Consider the following 22448-nt stretch of genomic DNA (forward strand, 5'->3'; position numbering starts at 1 on the left):
GGAAAGGAGATAGGGCTGGACGTGTCCTGCCCAGTAGCTGTGTAGACATAAAAACTGTCCATTGCTGTTCTATGTTATGTTTTTTTCCCTGCTTTTCAGCGTGGTCCTAAATCATAGAAACAATAGAACCTAACCAAGCTGTTCCTTTAGGATACTGATATAAGCAGCTAACTGTTTTTCCTTTTAAATTTCAAGTGAGATTAGAATACCTTTTTCTTCTTCTTCTTTCTCAGGAATACATAGCCAAGCAGTTCGGCTTCATGCAGAAACAAATTGGTTATGACGTTTTGGCGGAAGATACTATTACAGCGTTGCTTCATAACAATCGCAAGCTGCTGGAGAAGCACATTACGGCTGCTGAGATTGATACTTTTGTTAGTCTTGTGAGGAAAAACAGGGAGCCCAGGTAAGTCGGATTGGTATTGGGACTTAGTTACCTTTTTCTCTTATTCATAATCTGAGAGATCTGTATCAGCCAACTTGTTTCTGTATTTAGGAAGCATGTTTAATCCACTCTTGCCTCTGAGCCAGACCATAACTTTCCACCAAGGCAATAGCCTCCCTTGCTTTGCAACGTTACTTGGTTGTCCAAATGCTTTTTCTCTTTATAAAATGTAGAATGAGTCAACTGAAGAACCATGACAGGGATTTAATGTTGTCTGTCTTTTTGTCTTTTTCTAATAGGTTTTTGGATTATCTCTCAGATTTGTGTGTTTCCATGAACAAGTCTATTCCAGTGACACAGGAACTGATTTGTAAAGCTGTGTTGAATCCAGCCAATGCAGACATACTCATTGAGACAAAGTAAGCTGAGACTTATTTATGAATAGCTTTCTAGTTGGTGTATAAGGAAGGTGGATCAGAGCATTGAGAACACTAGCCTCAAGACTACAGAGAGTACCAAACTTAGAATGTGTGAGGGCCTTCCTAAATACACAATAGATGAGTGCTGGAGGCACCAAAATGACTGCCACATGGATTCCTAGCCCTATGTACTCTAGACATCTTTCAGATATTTAACATTTTCATCAGGTAGCTTGATAACACTGAGAGAAGCTGCAGTCTTATGTAACATTTTAAATCTTGAACCATTTTAAACTAAAGGTGCTAAAATGCTCTCTCATCTGAGCTGGATAAGCAGATATTCTGGGATTTGCATGTAGCAGACGTGTATAAGATGGTGTTCCCGGTCCCATGAGCCTGGTTGTTCTCCTGGCCCTTAGGTTTACCATGGTAGATTGACTGTAGTCAGCAGCACCTTTAGGAACTTAGAGCTCTCTGAAAAATGAAAAACTCTTCCCATGAAAACTTTCACTTTTTGAATTAAAAAATTCTCTTTCAGGGGAATTGAAATGGATTTTTTTTTTGGCTTCCCTGTTGTCCACCCAGAAAGCGCTTGTTAGTTTCACAAAAGAAATTAAAAGAGCCTTCTTTCCTGGCTGTTTAATTCTCTGCTTGCAGTTCTGGGAGCCAGTCAGGAAGAGAGCCTGCCTCCTGTTGCAGATCTAGGAGCTAGAAAGGCAGAGAACCCACACATTCAGCTCCCCATTTCCCCCCTCCATCTCCAGGTGGCAGGGAGGAAGAGTATCCTGGTGCTCAGCCTTAGAAGTCCTCCAGGAAAGGTTTTGTCTATTTCACATAGGGAATGTGAAATTGACAAGAGCCTGTCAGGTGGGGAGCCATCATTTTGATTTTCCTCAGGAAAAATCAGATTTTTGGCACCAAAGAAAAGGAAATAAATTTCTCACAGGAAATTTCAGTTTTGTGAAAAGGGCATTTTTAATCAGAAGAATCACTCTTAGAAATTTTGCACAGCAGTGGAAAAGCTGGTATTTTTATAGTTGCCTATTCCGCCTTGGGTCAAAATTTCAGTTTTCATCTCTTGGGAACAACTAAACAATGCATGTGTATCCATAACAGGCACCAAATTCCAACTAGCTTCAGTAAAGCTGGGTTTACTTGGCATGTGGAATTGAGAGAAGGTTAATATTGAAAAAAGAGGTCAAGAAGAGTAAAAGGTGTCTTTGCTAGATAATAAATGAAATCTAGGTAAACAGGAAAGACCTTGCAGGCACTATTTCTAGGTTTGACAAGATTAAAAATCTCGTTTCTTAATGTTTGTGTCTCTACCAAAATTCTGCCAGGTTTCAGTGTCTCTTGCTGATCTGTTTAATTTGTGCCTCTTGCTTATGTAGTTCGTGACCTTTCTTTTGGCCAGATGCTAAGAACCTTGATTACCATTTTAGGTATGAGGTCATTCTTCTAACTTAATTATGTTTCTGACACCTAAAGAGAATGAAATTTGTGGGATATCGAATAGATCAAAGTTTACTTGCGCAATCAAAGCGTTTGGGAGAATACATAAATTGATTGATCCTAGATGCTTTTTGAATCAATGCTTCCTACATAGAAGTCTTTTTGGACATTAATTTGTCTTGCACTAGGTGATACCCTTGTTTCTTCAGCCATATAGATGGCCACAAAATTAAATTCCTTTTTATAACCAATCAAAAATATACAATATGTCTTTGTGGATAACTGTTCACATTGGATATTCAGGGCTTAGCTGTAACTAGGTTTTAATATCATGCTCATAACAATAGTATCTGAACACCTAAGGTCATCATGTAGTATAAGGAAATGTCTCTTCTATTTTTCCTACATTATTTGGGATTTTTTGTGTGGCCATGTTGAGAAACAAAAGCTATGTATGGTACCATGAATGCAAGTCTCCTGAGTGACTATGCAAATCACTGTTACTGTACCCCTGTGCAAATCAGCAGTTGTCCTAAAACAAAATATTTTAAGATATCATGGACTGGATTATTTTGTTTAACCTCTTTCATTCTGCCAGGTTGGTTCTTTCTCGGTTTGAGTTTGAAGAGGTATCAAGTGGAGAAAACACCTTAGAAGTTGGAGAAGATGAGGAAGAAGTTTGGCTATTCTGGCGAGACAGCAACAAGGAAATCCGCAGTAAGAGTGTCAGAGAGTTGGCTCAGGATGCTAAGGAAGGGCAGAAGGAAGATCGGGATATACTCAGCTATTACAGGTTAACACTGTGTGCAGTAGTTGGTTTTGATAGGGCAATAAGAACTGGATGGGTGAAGGCCTTTTCAGTATAATAAACAATTAGTTCCAAATAAAGACTTAGAACACTGGACTCAGTACCCAATGGAAAATGGTGTAAAGCTTTCTGTACATGATAAATGCACTAGAAGCACAAAGTTGTGTTTTGATGTCAGATAGAAGTCAAGTAATCAATGTGAGCACAATGAGAAAATGTAAGCGTAAATACAGAATAAGTGGGGTTCAAAGCGTGTAAGAGTTTGGTAGCATTTATATGCGAGGTAGCATATATCTGTGGTGAGTCTCCTCCTGACGGAGATGCTCATGAGTCCGTCTTTCTCCACAATAGTTTGATTTTCTTCATGAGGATCTTAACTTTAGCTTGTAAAATCTGAGCTGTAATAGGGGTTGTTGAAAGGAAGGTGAGCTAGCGCTCAGAGTAAAGGAAAGAGTTGATTGTAACCTGCAAACAGCTCTTTTTCTAAGATGCCACCACAGTTCTATATCACTTCTAGAACTTTATTTGTGAGCTCCAGACTTAGTAGATGTCCTGAAGTTCTCACCAGGACATTATATGAACTTGCAAAAACCCCACAAGAAGTTTGGTTGGTTTTTTTTTTTTTTTTCCCCCTCCCTTTTTGCACTATTAAGCTATGCGTCTAATATGAGGCAGTGCTTCCAGATGACTTGGCTAGACACCAGTTACTTGGCGCATTGTAATTCCAAGTTCCATCTCAGACCAAATTCCTGTGTCTGGGCTATAAACTTTTGAGAATAGTTTGACAGACCATTGGCTATTGTGGTGCAAAAAGTACCACCAGAATTCCTTTTTAACTACTTATCACTTTGGCCTTGCATATTGTGTTTAAAAACTTTAAATAGTTCATCTGGTAAACTTGTTAAAAGAGATTAGAATGGATGTTTTGGATTTGGACTGCTTAAGAGTTTCAGGCCCAAAGTGGACCTGTTCTAACTTTTTTTCCTCCCCTTTATCTGTTTGCAAAGTCCATGCAATTCTTATGAGTTCTTCCCAAAAAGAGTTGTTTAAATGCTCTTAACAGTAATTTCTTCTAACCTTTCAATAACAAACCAATGAGCGTATATATAATGAAGAGAGTAGGAAGCAATTCTGTAAGGAAAAATTCCATGGACTAGGATACAAAGAAATAAGATTCAATTAAATGCCTTTGTAATCTTTTTATTGAAAAACCACCTTCTTTAGAGTTAAGGTCGGTAAGGACTATATAAACACTCATACTCTGCATGTGCTTTAAACTTCAGTTGCTGGGTTATAATAATTGAGAGTCTGTTGTATTTGCATTAATTTCAATGCTAGGTCCCTGTCTAGTCAATTGTTCCTGTTGACTAGATCTTTTGGGAGCAGAAAAAAAAAGTACATGAACTCAATTGTTATATCTACCTGTGACTAATTGGTATGGAGACTGATGCCTCAGTTCAGTAGGATACTTAGGCATATGTCAAACTTTAATCAGTTTAATAGTCTCTTTGATTCCATTGCCTAAGCAATCAAGAGTAGCTTGAGAGCTGCCAGTGAGAAGTGTGCTAACTTCTAAAATGACTAGGCTGCTGTAATCTTTCTGTATTTAATAAGAAATAGCATTAGCAAAGAAAAACCAAGTGCTGCTTAATTCTTCAAAATATGCAACACTGTGACAAACTAGGTGACTTTTGGAAAGCTGTTGTCCCGCCCCTCAGATGACAATTATGTTACCTTTATTTGTGTTTGGGAAATGATTTATTCTATTTTTAGAGCATCCTATACCTATTGATTAATAGCAGTAACATTTCTTGTTAACTAAAACATTAATTGCTAAACACTGTTAACATTTTTAGGTGCTTTCCTTATATTGATGTCTGGAAACTAAGGTATAAGTTTCTTTTCTTACAGGTACCAGCTTAATCTTTTTGCTAGAATGTGCCTTGATCGACAGTATTTGGCCATAAATGAAATATCTGGCCAGTTGGATGTGGATCTCATTCTTCGTTGTATGTCTGACGAAAACCTACCGTATGATCTGAGAGCATCGTTCTGCCGGCTGATGCTGCATATGCACGTTGACCGTGATCCCCAAGAACAAGTAACGCCAGTGAAGTATGCTCGTCTGTGGTCTGAGATACCTTCTGAAATTGCTATCGATGAGTAAGTACTTGATGGAGAGGTATGAAAGAGCAGGAAATTAAATAATTTTTTAATTTAAAAACAAACAAACCCTAAACTAAAAAGTCATTTTTTTTTACTTCTTTACTGTTGCTATCTTACTAACCTATTAGTATTGAAGCCTGGTGGTATTAAAAATGTGTCTGTGGAGACACTTACTGAGAAGAACTTCATTGAATAGAAAAGCTCAATTATTTTATATGGTTGCTGCATTTTATTTTCCCCAAGAAGCAACATGGTCCAGTGGATAGTGCACTGGGCTGGGATTTGAGACACCTGTGTTCTATTCCTGGCTTTACCAATAACTTGCTGTGTGACCTAGGCAAGTCACTTAAAATCTTTGTGCCTTTGTTTCCCCTCACATCTTGTGTGTCTTGTCTAATCAGGGTGTAAGCTCTGCGAGACAGGGGACTATCCCTAGCACAGAGGGATTCCGATCTTTCGGTTGTGGCCTCTAGTTACTATTGTAATAGAAATAATTTTTAAAATACTTTAATGTGTTCAGATGTTCCAAGCAAGATGATATTTACTTGATTTAAAATTAACTTGATTTTTATTAGTTTTTTTAGTTTTAGTTTTTTCCAGTTCCAGAGAATAAACACTTCACGTTCTGTTCAGTTGGGGTCTCTAAATCTCTACTGCTTCATTGCAATACTTGACTGCTAAACTTTCCTCCCCCAGGTTAATTTTCTGAAGGAAATCCAATAGAGCATCTTCAGATTTAAAAGCTAAAGGGAAAATAAGTGCTTAAGCCAGGCAAACTATTTCCAATAATACATAATTTTAAAAAAAGATTTCCACTACCACCCATATTCCTAATTGTGGATTTTTCTTTAAAAACTGATCTAGAATGTTTTTTTACTTACAGAAAAAAATCCCGTTTGTATCCGGAGTTAGCACTTCATGGTCACATCTGCTCTTTTGCTGCTGTATGTCACTTGTCACCGTTTCCATTAGAAAAATGTTTTTCCTCCTTTCTTTCTCTTTATTGGTACAAACCTTGCTTTTTCACATGTTTTAAAATAGTGCAAAGTGAGCATATGGGACAAAGCAGCAAAAGCCAGGAAATTATGGCCTCAGCTTCCTGTCTCCTTGATTTGGGATAAATTATTTAACAGCCTTAACCTTATTTAGATCTTGACAAACTTGGATTTAAAAAAAAAAATCTATTTATGTGCATTTTAAATTCAAGTTTAATTTTTTCCCCTCCAGCTATGACAGCAGTGGAACTTCCAAAGATGAAATTAAGGAGAGATTTGCACAAACCATGGAATTTGTGGAGGAGTATTTAAGAGATGTGGTGTGTCAGAGGTTCCCTTTCTCTGATAAAGAGAAAAACAAACTCACTTTTGAGGTAACTATTCCATTTTTATTTTTAATCTCTTTTTCTAAAGTAAAACAACTTTGCCTTTAATACAAGGTGAATTGGAGGAAGTGTCATGTGAGTACTAACCTTCAGCAACTCCCTTCTTCTTGTGAGTAATTGTTACTCATGTAAACAACCTGTTGAAGTCAGTAGCTGTTTGCAAGAATAGGTGCTAATGTGGGATAAATAAATACTCACTTGTATTTTAAAAATAATTTGCAGCAGTTATGTTCACTTTTGTGCCCACTTCGGTTTGAAGGTCAGGTTTTAGTGATGTAACGCTTCTGCCCATCTGAGTTGGCAGCAACAAGGGCTGGGTTCAGTATCCAGGGGTTCCGTTTCAATAACACAATGCAAAACCGGCTCGAGCCCCCACCCAGTGACCTGGGACAATTACATACCACCCCCCGGGCGCCCTTAAGAGGCAGTACTTCCCCTCTCGCAAGCACACAGTCTGAGTGTAGCAAAATCCTTTTAATAAAGGAGGGAAACAATGCGGCATTATGTTGGGGAAACACCACAAAAGGATTCATAACACAAACTGTGAGCAAAAGACCCCTTTCCTCCCCAGTAAGCTTGACAGTATCGTTTTCCCCTCAGGGTCTTAAGTCCAGCAACCCAAAAATCACCCAAAAGTCTCTGTCCCTGGTCAGTGCAGCCCCAGACTTCAAAAGTTTATCTGCAGAGTTTTATCTCCCAGGCCAGGAGGGGAGTGGCGGGGGGCGCAGTGGTGTTAAGGGGCACCTTACGTGGTCTGAGGCTGACCGCCCCTCCTCTCCATGGGGTTCTGCTATAGCTTTCGCCGTGAGCCGCTCCAGCCATTCCGCGAACTGCTCCGCTCCGCCAGCTGTCCCGCAAGCCGCTCCAGTCGTCTCGCAAACTGCTCTGCTCTGCAACATATCTTTAGGCCCCCCTCACAGCACTTAGTGATTTCAGCTCTCAATAATGTTAGCTCTTTAGTGATTTCAGCTTGTAGTAGGGGAGCCTCAGTGCTGGTGCACTATTGGCCCAAAGTGAATTCAGCTCAGTAACCTGTAACTAGACTCCTAATGGAATTAAAATTAGCTCTGATATTCCACAGTAGAGAGAGGAGAAGGTGTAATTGGTATTTCAGGACCTCAAAGGGAGCCCATACCATCAGGTACAAATACCTACCCCTGACCTCTCTCAATTCACTGGGCTTTGGAACTCATGTCCCTTGTCTAGCAAGTGCTACTTAATTGATGGTGAGTCCCTCTGTCATAAAACAGTTTCATTGTCCTTGATTCACATAATCAGGGTAACAACACTTTATTCTTCCTGCCCCAATAACAGAAAAACTGGGGATCCCACAGCAGACAAAGTGACCATTTGGGCTCATGCTAGATGGGGTGGGTGTGCCTATGCAAACAAGATCAGCCCCTGAAGTTCTTTTCCACAACTTGCCACAATTCACCACCAGATGTCAGGGTAGAGCTCATCCTGACTCTGCTTACATCTGAACCCAAACTTTGTTTGCATGCACAAGTGTTTTGTGCCTGAAGCAGTTGTACACTCATCCAGTAAGAGAACAGTAGAACATCAATCATATAGTTTACCTTACCAGTTACAACAAACAGCTTGAATAACCTGTCATGACTATGCAGGACAATGTTTTGTAAATAATCCATAGCTAAAGAAATATCATTCAGTACTTTTGAATAACAAATACATTAGCTGGATTTGCTTCTTACTTGCAGAAAAAGAGGCTACATTAGGCATAGAAATTATTTGGTAAAAATTATTTGCACAGTTCAAGAAACAGTATATTTGTGGGTCTTGTGGGGAAATTCCAGTTCTTGGCAGTATTAAGGATTTGACTAGATATGTTTTCCTCTGAAAACTCCCTCTGGTGAGAGTCCGTTTAATGGTTACCAATTGATGTAATAACTGTTACGTAAAATATGCATTTATAGGTCAAGCCCAAAGAAGCTCTATCTTACTTGATATACTGCCACACGTCAACAAATATAGCATGCTTTTTGCTATAGAATAGCTGCAGTAGGTATCAGAAGTCTTGCAATCCTGGACATGTAAATATATCTGTAGATACATAGTAGCAAACTTATTTTGATTTCTAGAATAAAAAACTATAAAACATAATGGAATTGGCTCATAAAGAGTGGGTCAGACAAATGGTCAATTAAGGTCATAAATGCAACTAAAAGTCAAGAAACTGAGTTTTTGTGCCTTAAAAAAAGGGTTTTAACCAATACTTTCATTTTTAATAGGTTGTGAACTTAGCCAGAAACCTGATATATTTTGGTTTCTACAACTTCTGTGACCTCCTAAGACTAACCAAAATCCTCCTGGCTATATTAGACTGTGTGCATATTGCCACTATCTTCCCCATTACCAAAATGGCAAAAGGAGAAGAAAGTAAAGGTAAGACTGAAAAAATGATACGGGGAACTCCTGAGTGGAAGTGGAGGATTTCTTGGCCACATTAATTTGATCTGAATACATGAAATGGGCATCAAAATTTTCCCTTTTATCCACTGAATTCATGGTGGTTTCCTATAAAAGCTAAGTGGTAATTGGGAGACTAATCTAAGGAGAAGATTTCCAAAGGAGGTTAGGTGCCTCACTGCCCTTTGTGTCTTTTTGAAAATATTGCCTTTGTTTTGTATGAAGCCGGATTGTTTTTTCATGAGATGTGAAAGGCTGCTTATCCTCTTGGTGCATTCAAAGTGCAGTTATCTTATTCTTACTGTGTTTGTTTTTATCTGCCTCTCTGAAGGGAGCAATGTGATGAGATCAATTCATGGGGTTGGTGAGCTGATGACCCAGGTTGTACTCAGAGGTGGTGGATTCTTGCCCCTTACTCCACTTGCTACTGCTCCTGAGGGTAATGTCAAACAGAGTGAACCAGAGAAAGAAGATATCCTGGTAATGGACACCAAGCTGAAAATCATCGAAATACTTCAGGTACTAGAGATCAAGTGGAATGTAGAGTTAGGTGGGGTCTCAAATCCTTTGTTGTGATGCTCGCATCTGACATTACATTTTAACTAGATGTTAAGGAGTGCTTAGGAGGAGACGGTCCCTTCCAGTCCATTGCTGCCGGGATAGTCTTCTCATACTTAGAAGGTGTTGCAGAGGCAAACACCTAACCCCATGAAACACTTTTTGCACACCCCTATGGCAGAGATTATCTTCTGGATGGGAGTTGCCAGTTGTGCACATGGGTGACTCAGAGCTGAACTAAAGGTCAATGTTCCATCTTTCTGGCATAGCAGGTCTTCAGTCACTTATCGTGCTATTTAACAGTTAATAATTTTTATCAGGCTGGATACCTTAAGAAGATAATATTCCCCTGGCCTGCCCCATCAAACAACTTCTTGTAATTTTCTAGGGTATCTTACTGTGGGTGGCTAGGTAAACTGCCTTTGTTTGATAACTCTACAGGAGGGGAAGTGTCCTGCATATAGAATAAAACACATTTGACTGGTCACTACGTTTTCCCAACAGTCTTGATTATAAGTCACTGATACCATGAAGCCATAAGAGTGATTTCAGCCCTCCCTCTGCCAGATATAATGTTGTGGTAATGATAATGCTCCAAAAGTGAGCAGAGGCCCTTTATAGACAGAAAGGAGAACAGGCCCCCTTATGATGATTTTACATAGGCCTAAATGCTGCTGGTACCCCCTGCTGGGTAAAAGAATGCCAAACAGCAGTAAAGCTACACATAAGGAGTTTTCATTGAGCTTGCCTGAGCCACCGGTGGTCCTTTGTGTAGCGAGGTGAGGGACTGGCTTTGTGTTTATATGGAAGAAACTGTGTGTACGGAAGGCTTGCAGTGGGATAAAATGAAACAACAATTTATAAACCTGATTAAAGATAAATATCACCTTTATGGGCTGGAATGGGGCGTTTGATGGTAGATTCTCTTGTTACTTTAAGACAACATTATTGAAAAACATGGGTAACAAAATTTGACCCCATTTTTGCAGGAATTGCTAAAGCAGAGCAATATATTGGACATGATCAGAAAGATGCCGTCCGTCATAATAGAACAGGGAAATTAGAAACAGAGTTAAATTAATAAAAATTGTATAGGATTCTTGAATAAAATATATTATTATACAGGAAAGTAGATTACTTCTCATTCAGATCTTGAGGCAGAAAGTTTAGATGTCCAGACTCAAAGTTGTTCTGTTAATTTGGGGGATTTAATTTTTAAAGGTAGACTAATTTTATCAACTGGTTGAGGGGTTTAAAACATTTAAAAAGGCACAAGGAGAGGCTTTGACCTTTGTTTGTCACTTACTTTTCCCTGTTAAAAGAGGAGGGGGAAAATCAAGGAAAATGTATTCATGCTTGTAAAGATTTATTGATGACTAAACAGTTGAGAAGACATAAATTTAAGGTTTTAAAACCAGAATTTATTAAATATGGGCAAATGTAGCAATATTTATCCCTGCCAAAATACATGATTAATGATTAAAGTAAATATATCTTCTTACATTGGGATGATGCGAGACACTCGTTGGATGGTACATCTCTCCCAAAGGGAGCAGCAAGATGTTAATGTTGTAAAACAGGATATCAAAGTTCAAGGTTGCCTGTTTCCCTTAGTACTGACTGAACTCTTAACCAATGATTGGTTTATACTACATGTTTTATTTAAACCCTATGACACATCTACAAAGGAAGTATGGTACGTTGATTAGGGCACTAACCTGAGTGTCAGAAGAACTGGGTTTGATTCCCTGCTCTGTCTTAAGCTTCCAGCGTGACATTTGGTTAGGCCCAGATTTTTAAAGCTATTTCAGTGTTGTTGTGCTCAGTTTCAGAATGCCTAACTGATTTAGGAGCCTACACTTCATTTTCCAAAGGAATTTTGGCACTTCAGAGTCTGAATTCCATTGACAGTCGATGGGGTTGAAACCAATGCTTATGCATCACAGGGGTGTTGTGAGGATAAATACATTAGGTTGTCAAGCACTCAGGTACTCCTCCAGTAGTGGGCGGGAGGAAAGGGGTGCATAGAAGTACCCATTAAATCTTTCTTAGATATTTTTGCATTCATGGTTCTTTAAATTGACCTTATACATTTGGTTAGGCTTGCAGTAGAATCTTTTAAAATAGAAAAACCCAAAGTACTGAATTTTGGATTTACTTAAAAAGGGGATTTTGGTGCATTCCCCTCCCTTCATAGTAAAATCTGCAGTTTTCTGAGTATGTGGATCTCAGCTGTTAGTTTACACAGACTGCAGTGTTACAGTCTTGAGAGGTATAGAGACGTGATGTAAAAATAACATGTCTATTTCCATTTTTTTAAAACTTTGAATCATCAGTTTATTTTGAATGTGAGGTTGGATTACAGAATCTCGTGCCTACTGTGTATATTTAAACGCGAGTTCGATGAAAGCAATGCACAGACCTCTGAATCACCTACTGGAAGCAGTAACCAAGAGGCCCCAACTAACGTACCAGGTTAGTTATTTCATAAAAAGCTTTTTAAAGAAATGGTGGGGGTGTCTTAATGACTGAAGTCCTGATTCAGCAATGTACTCAAGCTCGTGCTTGACTTTAGGCACATGAGTGGCCCCACTGAAGGCAGGAACATTGCTAAATCAGGTTGTAAGTGTGACAATTACATTGAATATCTTTTCCACGTAGAGCAAAAACTAGAATTGTTGTCGCTCCCTCTTGTTGCCATGAATTAAGTCATTGTACCCGTCTCAGTCTCTAGGAGCATTACAAAATTCCTTTAAAATGCATTTTGAAAATTGATTTATCGTGGCCCCAAACAAGGACTTGCCTTGTTATTTTCAAACAAAGTTAAAGTGATACACAATCTACCTGACCACTACCCCAGCAAAGTAGCCTCCAACCCAATCTACCTCCTCCCAAAACAAATCCTGGGAAAACGGGTGAGTCTTGCAGATTTTCCTAGAGGTCTCTAAATCTGAATTTTGGTGGACCAAAGTGGGAAAGAAGTTATACAGCAAAGGCCCCCCCAGTGGGTCTCTTTTGATTAAAACACGATGCTGAAAACTTGTGCCCCTCGGATGTTGCTAAACTGCTGTGATATCACCTAGGGAGAGAGGTGATGTCCTGTAGCCAGAATCTGAAACACTTAAGGCTTGAGAAGTCCTAAACTAAAGTATTTATGTTTGATCTGTGTGACTTATAATGCTGAAAATCAACTTGAGGATCTGTTCTCTAGATGCCAGAGGGGTTTTAGATGTGTAACTTCTCCGCACCTCAAGAGAAGAAATATTTTAGTTTCCACTCCAGTTTCTTGCTCTTGTAGTGTCTCTTGCTCTTTGACTGGAGGGTACAATGACAGGCTTCTGGTCTGGGCCTTTGTAGTCAGGCTGCTTAGAACGTGAATTTAAAGTGAGAGTGTAAATAGTTCTCAGACAGATGTATCTTCCCCTTGCTGTGCCCACTGCTCACAAGAGAGATTGAATCAGGGCTCTGTTATAATGCAGAACATGAATCTGGAGGCCAGAATTAAAGTAAGATGTCAAGGACCCTATCTTGCAAGATGCGGAGTTCCTTCAGCTCCTGCTGACATCAATGAGCTGTTAATGCTTAGCACCTCATAAATCCAGCCCTGTGCGAGCAAAATGGTTACCTGAGAAGAGGCTTCACAGGCAGTGGGGTTGGCTAGGTGGTCTAATTGACATGCCCTCTAATTACTAAGATTCTAGCTAAAACTTTTTAGCTATTTCCTTGCCAAAAAGCAGGGACTGCCATTTACTCTGTATCTGTACCATGACTAGCACAATGGGACCTAGACCTGACTAAGCTTTCTAGGTATTCCCAGTCAGAAAAAGTGAGATTGGGGAATAGCAGAGAGGGGAAAAAAGTCAATATTTATTTCCCAGAAAGCAGTGGTCAGTTGGGAAGCTTTCTTAGACTATGGCAGACATTGTTTGCCTCGTACCTTTTTATTCTAGAATAGTAATTCTTGTTAACCTTCTGGCACATACCTCCTGCTGTGAGGAGCAAAAGCCATGGTGGTGATAGAAAGTGATTTCTATCATCAAGGATTTAATTGCTTAAAGCTGTCAATTAATAACAGAAATGCAGGGCATTTCCTGGGGTCGATGGTGGCCCATCAAGTCAGACACTAATTCCCATCAATGCTTTGCTCTGAAGCAGCTACTGAAAGTATAAGCTAAAAATCAGTGATGGAGGAAGAAACATGGATATCTGTGAAGTGGTTCAATAGTTTAATTGGTGAATAGAGATCATTAAGAAATGCCTTACATTAGTGTTTCAGACAGCACCAATCAGTTCTCAACATACTATTCAGCTCATATTGGTCCATTCTGCTACATTTGTGTTACCACTTACAACTTAAGATCTCTTTAGGCTGCCAAAACAGCTACAGTTTGTATTTCTGACACAATAATCTTATGTGCGTATTTCTACTTTCCAGGAGCCCTAGACTTTGAACATATTGAAGAACAAGCTGAAGGGATCTTTGGCGGAAGGAAAGTATCTCTTCATTAGTACGTCTATGGACATAGTTGCTTGAAAACTTTTGTTTTGACAGAATATCTTTGATGGAATTTAAGACTCTTCTCCAAAGAGGAATTTTTAAATGTAATTGTTCACCAATAGAAGTAAACATTTTAAATTTCTGTTTTAAACATTTTTAATTGCATCTAGGCTCAGCATGTTTTGGAAATCTATCAGACGCTCAACGTAATCATACTTGTTTCCTATGTTTCCACCCAACTCACTTTCCTGTGACCTGTTTTCTTACATGTGAGGCTCTTCTGTTTGTTATATAGCCTGGAGTTTAAGTGCCAGCATACTCAACAGAATAAAGTTTAAGGTTTTGCAGCTTCGTGTCCCCAGTGACAGAATGAGTGAGTGTTCCGATCACCTTTCTGAAGCTGGGGGTACAAAAATCCATTGGATATAAAGGCGCTCTCTCGATTAAACAGTAATGTCCTTTAGGATTAAAAGCCAAGGAAAGAGTTCAAGCCTTTCTTCAAGCTAGGAAAGCAAAGACATAACAAAGCAGGGATTTCTCCAAGTAGAAGATTTTCATGCAAGTGTAATCACTTCATGATTCTGCTCTGCGCATGCATGTGAGAGAGAGAGTGCTCGAGCACTAATGTGTAGATCTGAGGAGAATTTTACTTACAGCCTAGATGAATCTCAAGTCTTGAGTGTGAGACTTCTGATTCTACTGATATTTTGGCCACGCGCAACTAATTGCATACACACAGCATTCAGCACAGAATACCCAGGAGTCCAGGACTTTGTGTTCCATTTAGCAGGGACTAGTAGTGTTGCTTATATCATCTCTTCAAGCCTCCTGCCGCTGGAGGGTAGATCAGTGACAAGCCGGAACACTTGAGCAGATCTGACATTCCATCCAACAGAGGATAGTGCTGCACAAAGCACTGTTGTCCCTATCTTGTTCAAAGCCAACAGCAAATGAGAGCCCCAGATTGCTCTCATTTTTGATGTGGTTTCCATAGCAAAATTATAAATGCAGCTGCAATAATTTCCTGTATACAAAAAGTTGGTTGTTTTACTGAGGCCGGGGAGAAGTGAGTTTACTCTGCATTTTGTTCTTTTCAGTGACGAGAACACCCCATTAGATTTGGATGATCATGGCGGCAGGACTTTCCTTAGAGTTTTGCTCCACTTAACCATGCACGATTACCCTCCACTGGTATCTGGGGCACTTCAGCTATTATTCAGGCATTTTAGTCAGAGACAAGAAGTTCTTCAAGCATTTAAACAGGTATGTGTGGCTATTATGTGCATGTCCCCTTTCTGCATGCATGCGTTGCAAGTTTCAAATCTCTGTGCAACTAATGGATTGCATTCATATAAGGTTCAACTGCTTGTTACCAGCCAAGATGTTGACAACTACAAGCAGATAAAACAAGATTTGGACCAACTGAGGTCTATTGTGGAAAAATCAGAACTTTGGGTTTACAAAGGCCAGGGTCCTGATGAGACACTGGATGGAGCACCAGGTGAAAATGAACACAAGAAAAAGGAGGTAAGCGCTTGCATCTTGGTAGTCAATTTATGTGAGCTATTGGACTGTCCATTTGGGTAAACACTGTCTGTACCATATTTAAGAAGCAGTGTGGGGGCTGAGAACCAGGGTTCACAGCTCCCTGACCCGAGCCCAGCTGCACCCTGGCTCTTGCCTCTCCGCTCCCAGCTGGGAGTGTGGGTGGGGGGCACTTAGGGCTTCTCGCCTCTGGTGGGAAGATCCACACCTGGAGTCCAGTCAGCTGCTGGGCTACAGAACTGGGAACCCAGTTTTCCAGTGGAGCCGTGAAATTGACAAGACAGCCAACAGCTGATGTAAGCAAGGCAACATCTACATGGACACTCCCATCGCCCTACCTCACCGATTGTAAGCCCTCCGTCTCTCGTGGAGATGGAGTTATGTCAGTGTAGTAGGGTGTTTACATCAGTGGAAGCAAGGCTGTAGTGTAGACACTGTCACAGTTAGGTTCACTTAACTTTGCTGTGTACAGCACGCCTGAGATTCAATCAAATATAAGGTTGAAGTGGGTGGTGATGGGAGTTAACAGTATGTGGATGTGAACAGCTATCTTTAGTGGTCAATAAGAATAAGTTACTCATTGCCTTTCATACAGATAGAACCCAAAATACGCTCTACAGAATTAATATAATTTCAGTTGAATAATAGTGGAGAGAGAGGTATGTGGTGGGGAATACATGATTGCAGACAAAGTGTGACAACTGATAAGGAGGGGATAGGATGTTACTGTTTTGTAAAAACACTCTACCCTTGTACTCTGGCAGAGGGATTAGTGTGACTTAACACAAAAACACTTTTTAATACCCAGGGTGGATTTGATTTAAATCACTAGTCAGGAAGACTCGATTTAATCGTGGATTTCTACATAAAAGTGCATTCTTGTTGGTTGTTGTAACCTTAATACATATTCGTCACAACTCAGAGATAGATGTACCTTCTAAAAGTTAAACCTACACACTACATTTTAAATGATTTATTTTGAAAACTTTTCAAATTTAGTTTTACAGCTATATCAGAAAATGAATGATTGGTTATTTTATTTACCAAAGGTAATTGAAGCAGATATTTTTGAAGTCACTGGGAGGTGATCTATCTCCAATTCAACAGGATAATCATTAATATTTGGAGGATTTTCTTAGGAGGAGAGCATCACCAGACAGATATTTAAATTGTTTTATTTAACTAAAACAACAACGTTGTGTATTTTGGATTTTTTTCTTCAACAGCAAACATAATATTTTAACAAAACAAGCATATGAATTTTTGGATTTAATTAAACATTCAAGTTTTTTAAAATCAGGTTTGTTTTTGTTAAAATTGTTTTTAACTAAAATAGTGAAATGAAATATTAAAAAACAAAAATTAAGTCGACTATGTCAGCCAGGTCAACGTGATAAACTTAAAATATTAGCTTCTGCAGCTAACTCAGTCATCACCTTCATTTTCCTGTTTGTTCATAATCTGGAAAAGAAAAACAAGCTTTCCTGCTTTTTCAGGTCCCAAACAATTTCTCAATTTGAAATGAATTAGTCCAAAAGAAGAAAATATTTTTTCTACACTGGCAGAAGAAGCTACTGCTGTGAAAAATGAGATTATCCCTTCAACGGTCTCTGAATCCAAGTGCTTAAGTGACTTCCACCAGTTCACTGGTGTGATTTTCTTTAAAACATCATCAGCAAACATATAGTTCTTGAATAGTTCACTCTTAGCTCTGAAGTTTATTATAGTTGCCATTATGGAGGGATGATTGCTGGATGTCCATGTCATAGCCAACTCCTCTTCTTCAGCAGTTAAGGTTTGACCCTGATACTGAGTACTGAGAATATTTGCAAGAAAGTGAGCTGGAGATAGTGCTTGTCCCATTCATTTTTTTTTAATGTTTGTAATTTAAGTCTGTCATTGCATATTTCTCTTTTTAAGATCTCACTCAGTTCCTTCCAAATTTCAACAGCATCAGCAATAAAACCGCTATTTCCCTGCATTTTGTTCAGTGCTACAGAAATAGGCTTCAGGGTACTCAGCATGTGTTCAACATTTCTCTTAAGCCCAATGTTGAGAACTTTGGCTGTGACGGTGCCGTCTATTTTTTCATAATTTTGTTCACAAACTATCATCAGATTAGGCAAATTCTTTATATAGTGCTCAAAACAGTCCACTACTGAGTTCCCTCGCACGTCTTGTGGGAGAGTTAGTTTGATTCCTCCCACTTTTTTTCAGAACAGCTGCTGCAAAGTGGTTGTTATGGAAATATTTTGCAATTTCAGCAACATTAGCCTTTATTTCTGAAGCAATAAATTCTTTGGCTAGGAGGTGCATCAAATGGGCACTGCAACCATATGTTATTAGCTTGGGAATCTCTTCACTCTCTTCGAAATAATTTCTTCTCATCTTGGATATGTTTGCAGCATTGTCTGTGACCAAGCTGCATACTAGACATTTTTTTTTTTCAGTGTGTTATAGCTTTTACTGCGGCTACTTGTATGTATTCTGCTGTGTGTGCATTTCCTGATGTATCCATTGTTTCTGCAAGGAAGACATTCCCTTCTTCTGTTGTCACACAGCACATACAACAGGATCATTGTGGACATTGTTTCACCCATCAAGATTCAGATTAACAATTTTACCCTCTAAGCCTTTTGCACACTGCTCAATTTCTCTTTCATACACTTTACCCAGCAATTTGCTTGCGACAGCTGCTCTGTTGGGTGGACTGTATCCTGGTCTTAATGACTGAACCATAATGAAGGTGGAGAAAGGAGAGTTTGTTGCATAAACGAACTGGGGAATTTTTTCTTTTTGCAATCTGCTGGTTCTTATCACAAACTTATCTATGGCTGTTTCTGGATGATGGAGATGTTTTTTCTTTTTGCTACAGGTGATATACTGTGGCTATGTGACATATGTGATGGGACTGAAACACTATCATTGGCAGATAACTCTGAAACTATAGAAAACGATGGTGATCTTGAAGGTGGATAGTCTTCAGAATCCTGTATATTGAGGATGGATTCTCCTAAACAAAATAAATCAATGCAGTTATTTAATTATTATTACCATATTGCTCATTTAGTATTACTCATTGCATTCACTGACACTCAGAACTACTTTAAAGGTTAAATTGTAAAAGGAAGATCTGCCTATTTCAGCTATTTATTTTTTATCACAACTGCATCTAAAATGATAGTACCATAGAGTAACAACTATATTTTTTGCTCAACATGAGAATTCAAGAATAGTCCAGAAAGAAGACAGTCAGTCCTTATGAAAGAAATATGAAATAAAAAAGTTTTCCAACCTGAAGATCCTGCATGTTCAGACATGTTCCTTTCATCATCTTGAACGCAGCTTCCTTCTGAGAAGGAACACTTCTCGTGATGTTTTTTCGTTCGGGCAACCAGGCCTTGCATTTCTTTGTTGCGCTGTTTGCATTTTGCACGCATGCCTGTCTTACCGACAGGTAGAGGAACTTCATTAAAATATTCCCAAACTGGGTCTCTTTTATGGCCTGCTGCCATTATAGGTTTTCCCTTCTAGTGAGAGAATGGTATGGTAGATCTCAAATCAGTGAAGGCTACACTCAGAAAGACCTCGAGACTTCTGGAATATGCTGCTCAAACAGTTTCACTTTTGTTACTACTGCCTGTCCCTCCCTTCTCACATTTATCTCCAGACTTCTCCTTGTCCAGATCTATTCCACCCCTAGCAATCTCCTGTTCATTGAATTTTTTGAAACTTTGCACTTTTAGAGAGAGGTGAGGGATTGACTCGGTCGACACAAATTTGCAGGGGGCAATAGAGTTGAGGTCTGTTATTTCTCACCTCTTTATATTATTTATTTATTTAAAACATTTTTGCTGTTAACAAGCATGTTATCTCTGGAGACACAAATCCACAGTTTGCAAAACTAAGCCTCTCTGCTGGTATCTTCTGAGCACTGAGTCCCATTGGTTAGAAAGATTAACCTAAATAATCTATACAGAAGACCCTGGAACCCCATAAGATTGGGTCCCTAATCCATGAACTATTTACAAAACTTTGCTTAAACATTACAGGAGTATATTGTCTCATACTATAGAATTAGAATTTATAATCCCTATTCCACGATGAGACATTATAGTTCAAAGATATATCTTAATTAAAACCGTCTTTAGATAGTTTTTTCCCCTCAAAAAGCATTTTATCAAAAAAATCCGATTTAAATAAAACCTGATTTTTTTTATTTTTTTTAAAAATCATTGATTTTTATCCACCCTGTTAATACCCTCAATCTTGTCATGAAACTGTAAGGTGACAACTGTCAATTTTGGTCTTTGTAGATTCAGTTTAATATCCGTATTTCTCAGCCATAGGAGCTATCAAAGAAAATACTCTAATCAATTAATAGATTATTGGTTTTGCCCCTAGGAAGGCCACAGCAAGTCACAAAAACATGAAAGTACTAGCAGCTATAATTACCGGGTGGTGAAGGAGGTAAGACTTGGTTTCTTTAAATTGAAGTATAAACTAATGGTGCAACTCAGATTTTAGTCTGAATTTAAAAAACTGGAAAAACTGAGTCACATTTACACTGTGAAAATTACTTGCTGAGTTCTAATTTGTTGAGTAGTAGAAATATCCCAACTCCAGTGAGACATCTTGAATATAGCCAACATGCGGGTTATGTATTTTCCACAAAAACAGATTATTCCAAAATTTAGCATCAATACTGCTTATTTCAATGGAAACACAAATTTTTATCCTTATAAAGGATATAAAAAAAGCAGGAAAGTCTGGAAGCTCATTTAAATCTGCTCTCTTCCTTTAGGGACTTGTGCTCCATTGTATCGTCTAATACTTTAAAAAACTAATGTACAACGAGAAGCCAGTGTGTGGTGGCTTATAAGTGTTAGAAGATTCTAGGTTAAACTCCTAGCTGGCAAATGCCTGAATTAGTTTTAAATTGATTTTTTTCATGTCCTTTCCCCATTCACCCAGTCTCTGTCTGCTTGTCTGTCACTAGACTGTGAGTTGCTCAGGTGAGGGAAATTTCCATCTTAACGTAATTTAAACCAAAACGAAAAATTGCAAGTTCTAAAGCAAATTTCTTCTCCCAGATTTTGCTTCGGCTTAGTAAGCTCTGTGTTCAGGAAAGTGCTTCGGTCAGGAAAAACCGGAAGCAGCAGCAGAGATTGCTGCGGAACATGGGAGCTCACACTGTGGTTCTGGAGCTGCTGCAGATTCCATATGAGAAGGTGGGTTTTGCACACAGCTATTTCCTTACTTTACAATTTTGCTGACTAATATTAAGAGCTCCCTGAGATCTCCTTAAACCTTAGTTCATTCAGTTACCTTTGGCATCAAAGAAGCTATTGTAAATATTCATGCCTCTTTAGGAATAACTCATGGTTTATATAAGCATTTGGTTAAGTGTGAAACTTCTGATGACAACAGACAAGATTCTAAGCTAATTGCTGAAGCACCAACTTCGTCCATTGCAGTTAGTCAGATCAAAAGCTTGTCTGTACTGGGGCAATCAAGAAAGTTCATTCAAATTAACTAAAGGTGTGAATTAAAAGTGGATAGTTAAAATGCATTAAACTCTGGTGTGGGCACACTCATGCAGAATTAAAGTGGTCTTAATTCAGTTTATCTGTAATTTTGAATGAGGGGTTAATGCAGTTTAATTAATTAATTCACACCTTCAGTTAATTTGGCTTAATTTTCCTTAGTGTCCCCAGATAGCCAAGCTAGAATTGTAAACTATTCCCTAAGACAGTACAAATATTTTAAGCACACGTGATAAATATCTGCTTTCTAGCGAAACAGTGACTGAGTATAGAGACTGCTCTGCACTATTGAGTAGGTGACTGGAGTTTTATTCACAGCGTTCTTAGCCTCATTAATACTGTGACTTTCCATCACATGCAGCTACTCCACTCAACTGCTGGCTAGAATCTTTTTCCTGCCTCCCCCTGGTGATTGTAGGTATGACAGAAATTAATGCCATGGTTTTGGGCATTCTTGGTATTGGCGGATAGTAGGTTGCCAGAGAGTGAGGTGAATGGCCTCTGAGAGATGGGAGATGCAGAACGGAAGCGATCTTGAAAATCTTGCCCAATTTGAAAACAGAACAGATTATCTACCGTGAAGCCCCCAAAATGGTTTGATGTGGGGGTGGGGAGTGTTGTTTTTTCACATTTTTGCCTTGGAAAAATAAATTGAGCGTTAACTGTGTGAATTGTGAAATACACTGGAGAATGAAACACGTAGGGAATGAAATCCCCTGTACTCAGAAGCAGCGTGAGCACTTGCATTGTGACTTTCCCTGCTGTCACAGAACCAGAGAAATGTCCTAGTGCTCAACCTGGCTGTGGAAATAAGTTGGTCTCCTTGGCGCCTCTGCTGAGCCTGCCGTTTATGCTGATTGGATTTTGTGAGATGAACTGCAGCATGACCTCAAACCACAAACATTTCCATCAGGGCACTGATCAACTGTTGGGTGCCAAATGCTTTTATCAAAGAAGTATGGCTCATTTTATTTCATTGACTATCTGTTACTCCCAGCTGAGATGCATTTATGTGTCAGTTAAGTCAGAGACGTGGTTGCACCTTCTCAACTATTCTGCTGCTTGAACTTAAGTCACAGACATAGAGAGTACTTACTCCTGTGAACAGAAGCTGAATTTTATTACATCAATATCTTCCTATCTCCTTCTTCACCATCATCTTCAAGCTCCTCAATACTGAATTCCATTGTAATGGACTTCATGGCAATATTCCTATGAAGCCCAAAGGTATGGGAAAGTACCTGAGGTGTGGTTTGCCCTATG

General features: G+C 39.0%; 1 protein-coding gene across 1 annotated transcript in view; it reads left to right on the plus strand.

Moving 5' to 3' along the window:
• Positions 1-22448, plus strand: part of ITPR1 (inositol 1,4,5-trisphosphate receptor type 1) — a 248166-nt gene that overhangs the window by 102615 nt on the left and 123103 nt on the right. Inside the window, exons 16-28 of the mRNA XM_045023591.1 lie at positions 234-406; positions 685-804; positions 2855-3049; positions 4976-5227; positions 6458-6599; positions 8861-9014; positions 9370-9557; positions 11933-12071; positions 14032-14086; positions 15192-15357; positions 15451-15621; positions 20044-20109; positions 20733-20870. Coding sequence (XP_044879526.1) covers positions 234-406; positions 685-804; positions 2855-3049; positions 4976-5227; positions 6458-6599; positions 8861-9014; positions 9370-9557; positions 11933-12071; positions 14032-14086; positions 15192-15357; positions 15451-15621; positions 20044-20109; positions 20733-20870 — 1959 coding nt within the window. The remainder of the gene's footprint in view (positions 1-233; positions 407-684; positions 805-2854; positions 3050-4975; positions 5228-6457; positions 6600-8860; positions 9015-9369; positions 9558-11932; positions 12072-14031; positions 14087-15191; positions 15358-15450; positions 15622-20043; positions 20110-20732; positions 20871-22448) is intronic.

Source organism: Mauremys mutica, chromosome 7 (assembly GCF_020497125.1).
Source record: "Mauremys mutica isolate MM-2020 ecotype Southern chromosome 7, ASM2049712v1, whole genome shotgun sequence".
Classification (NCBI taxonomy): domain Eukaryota; kingdom Metazoa; phylum Chordata; order Testudines; family Geoemydidae; genus Mauremys; species Mauremys mutica.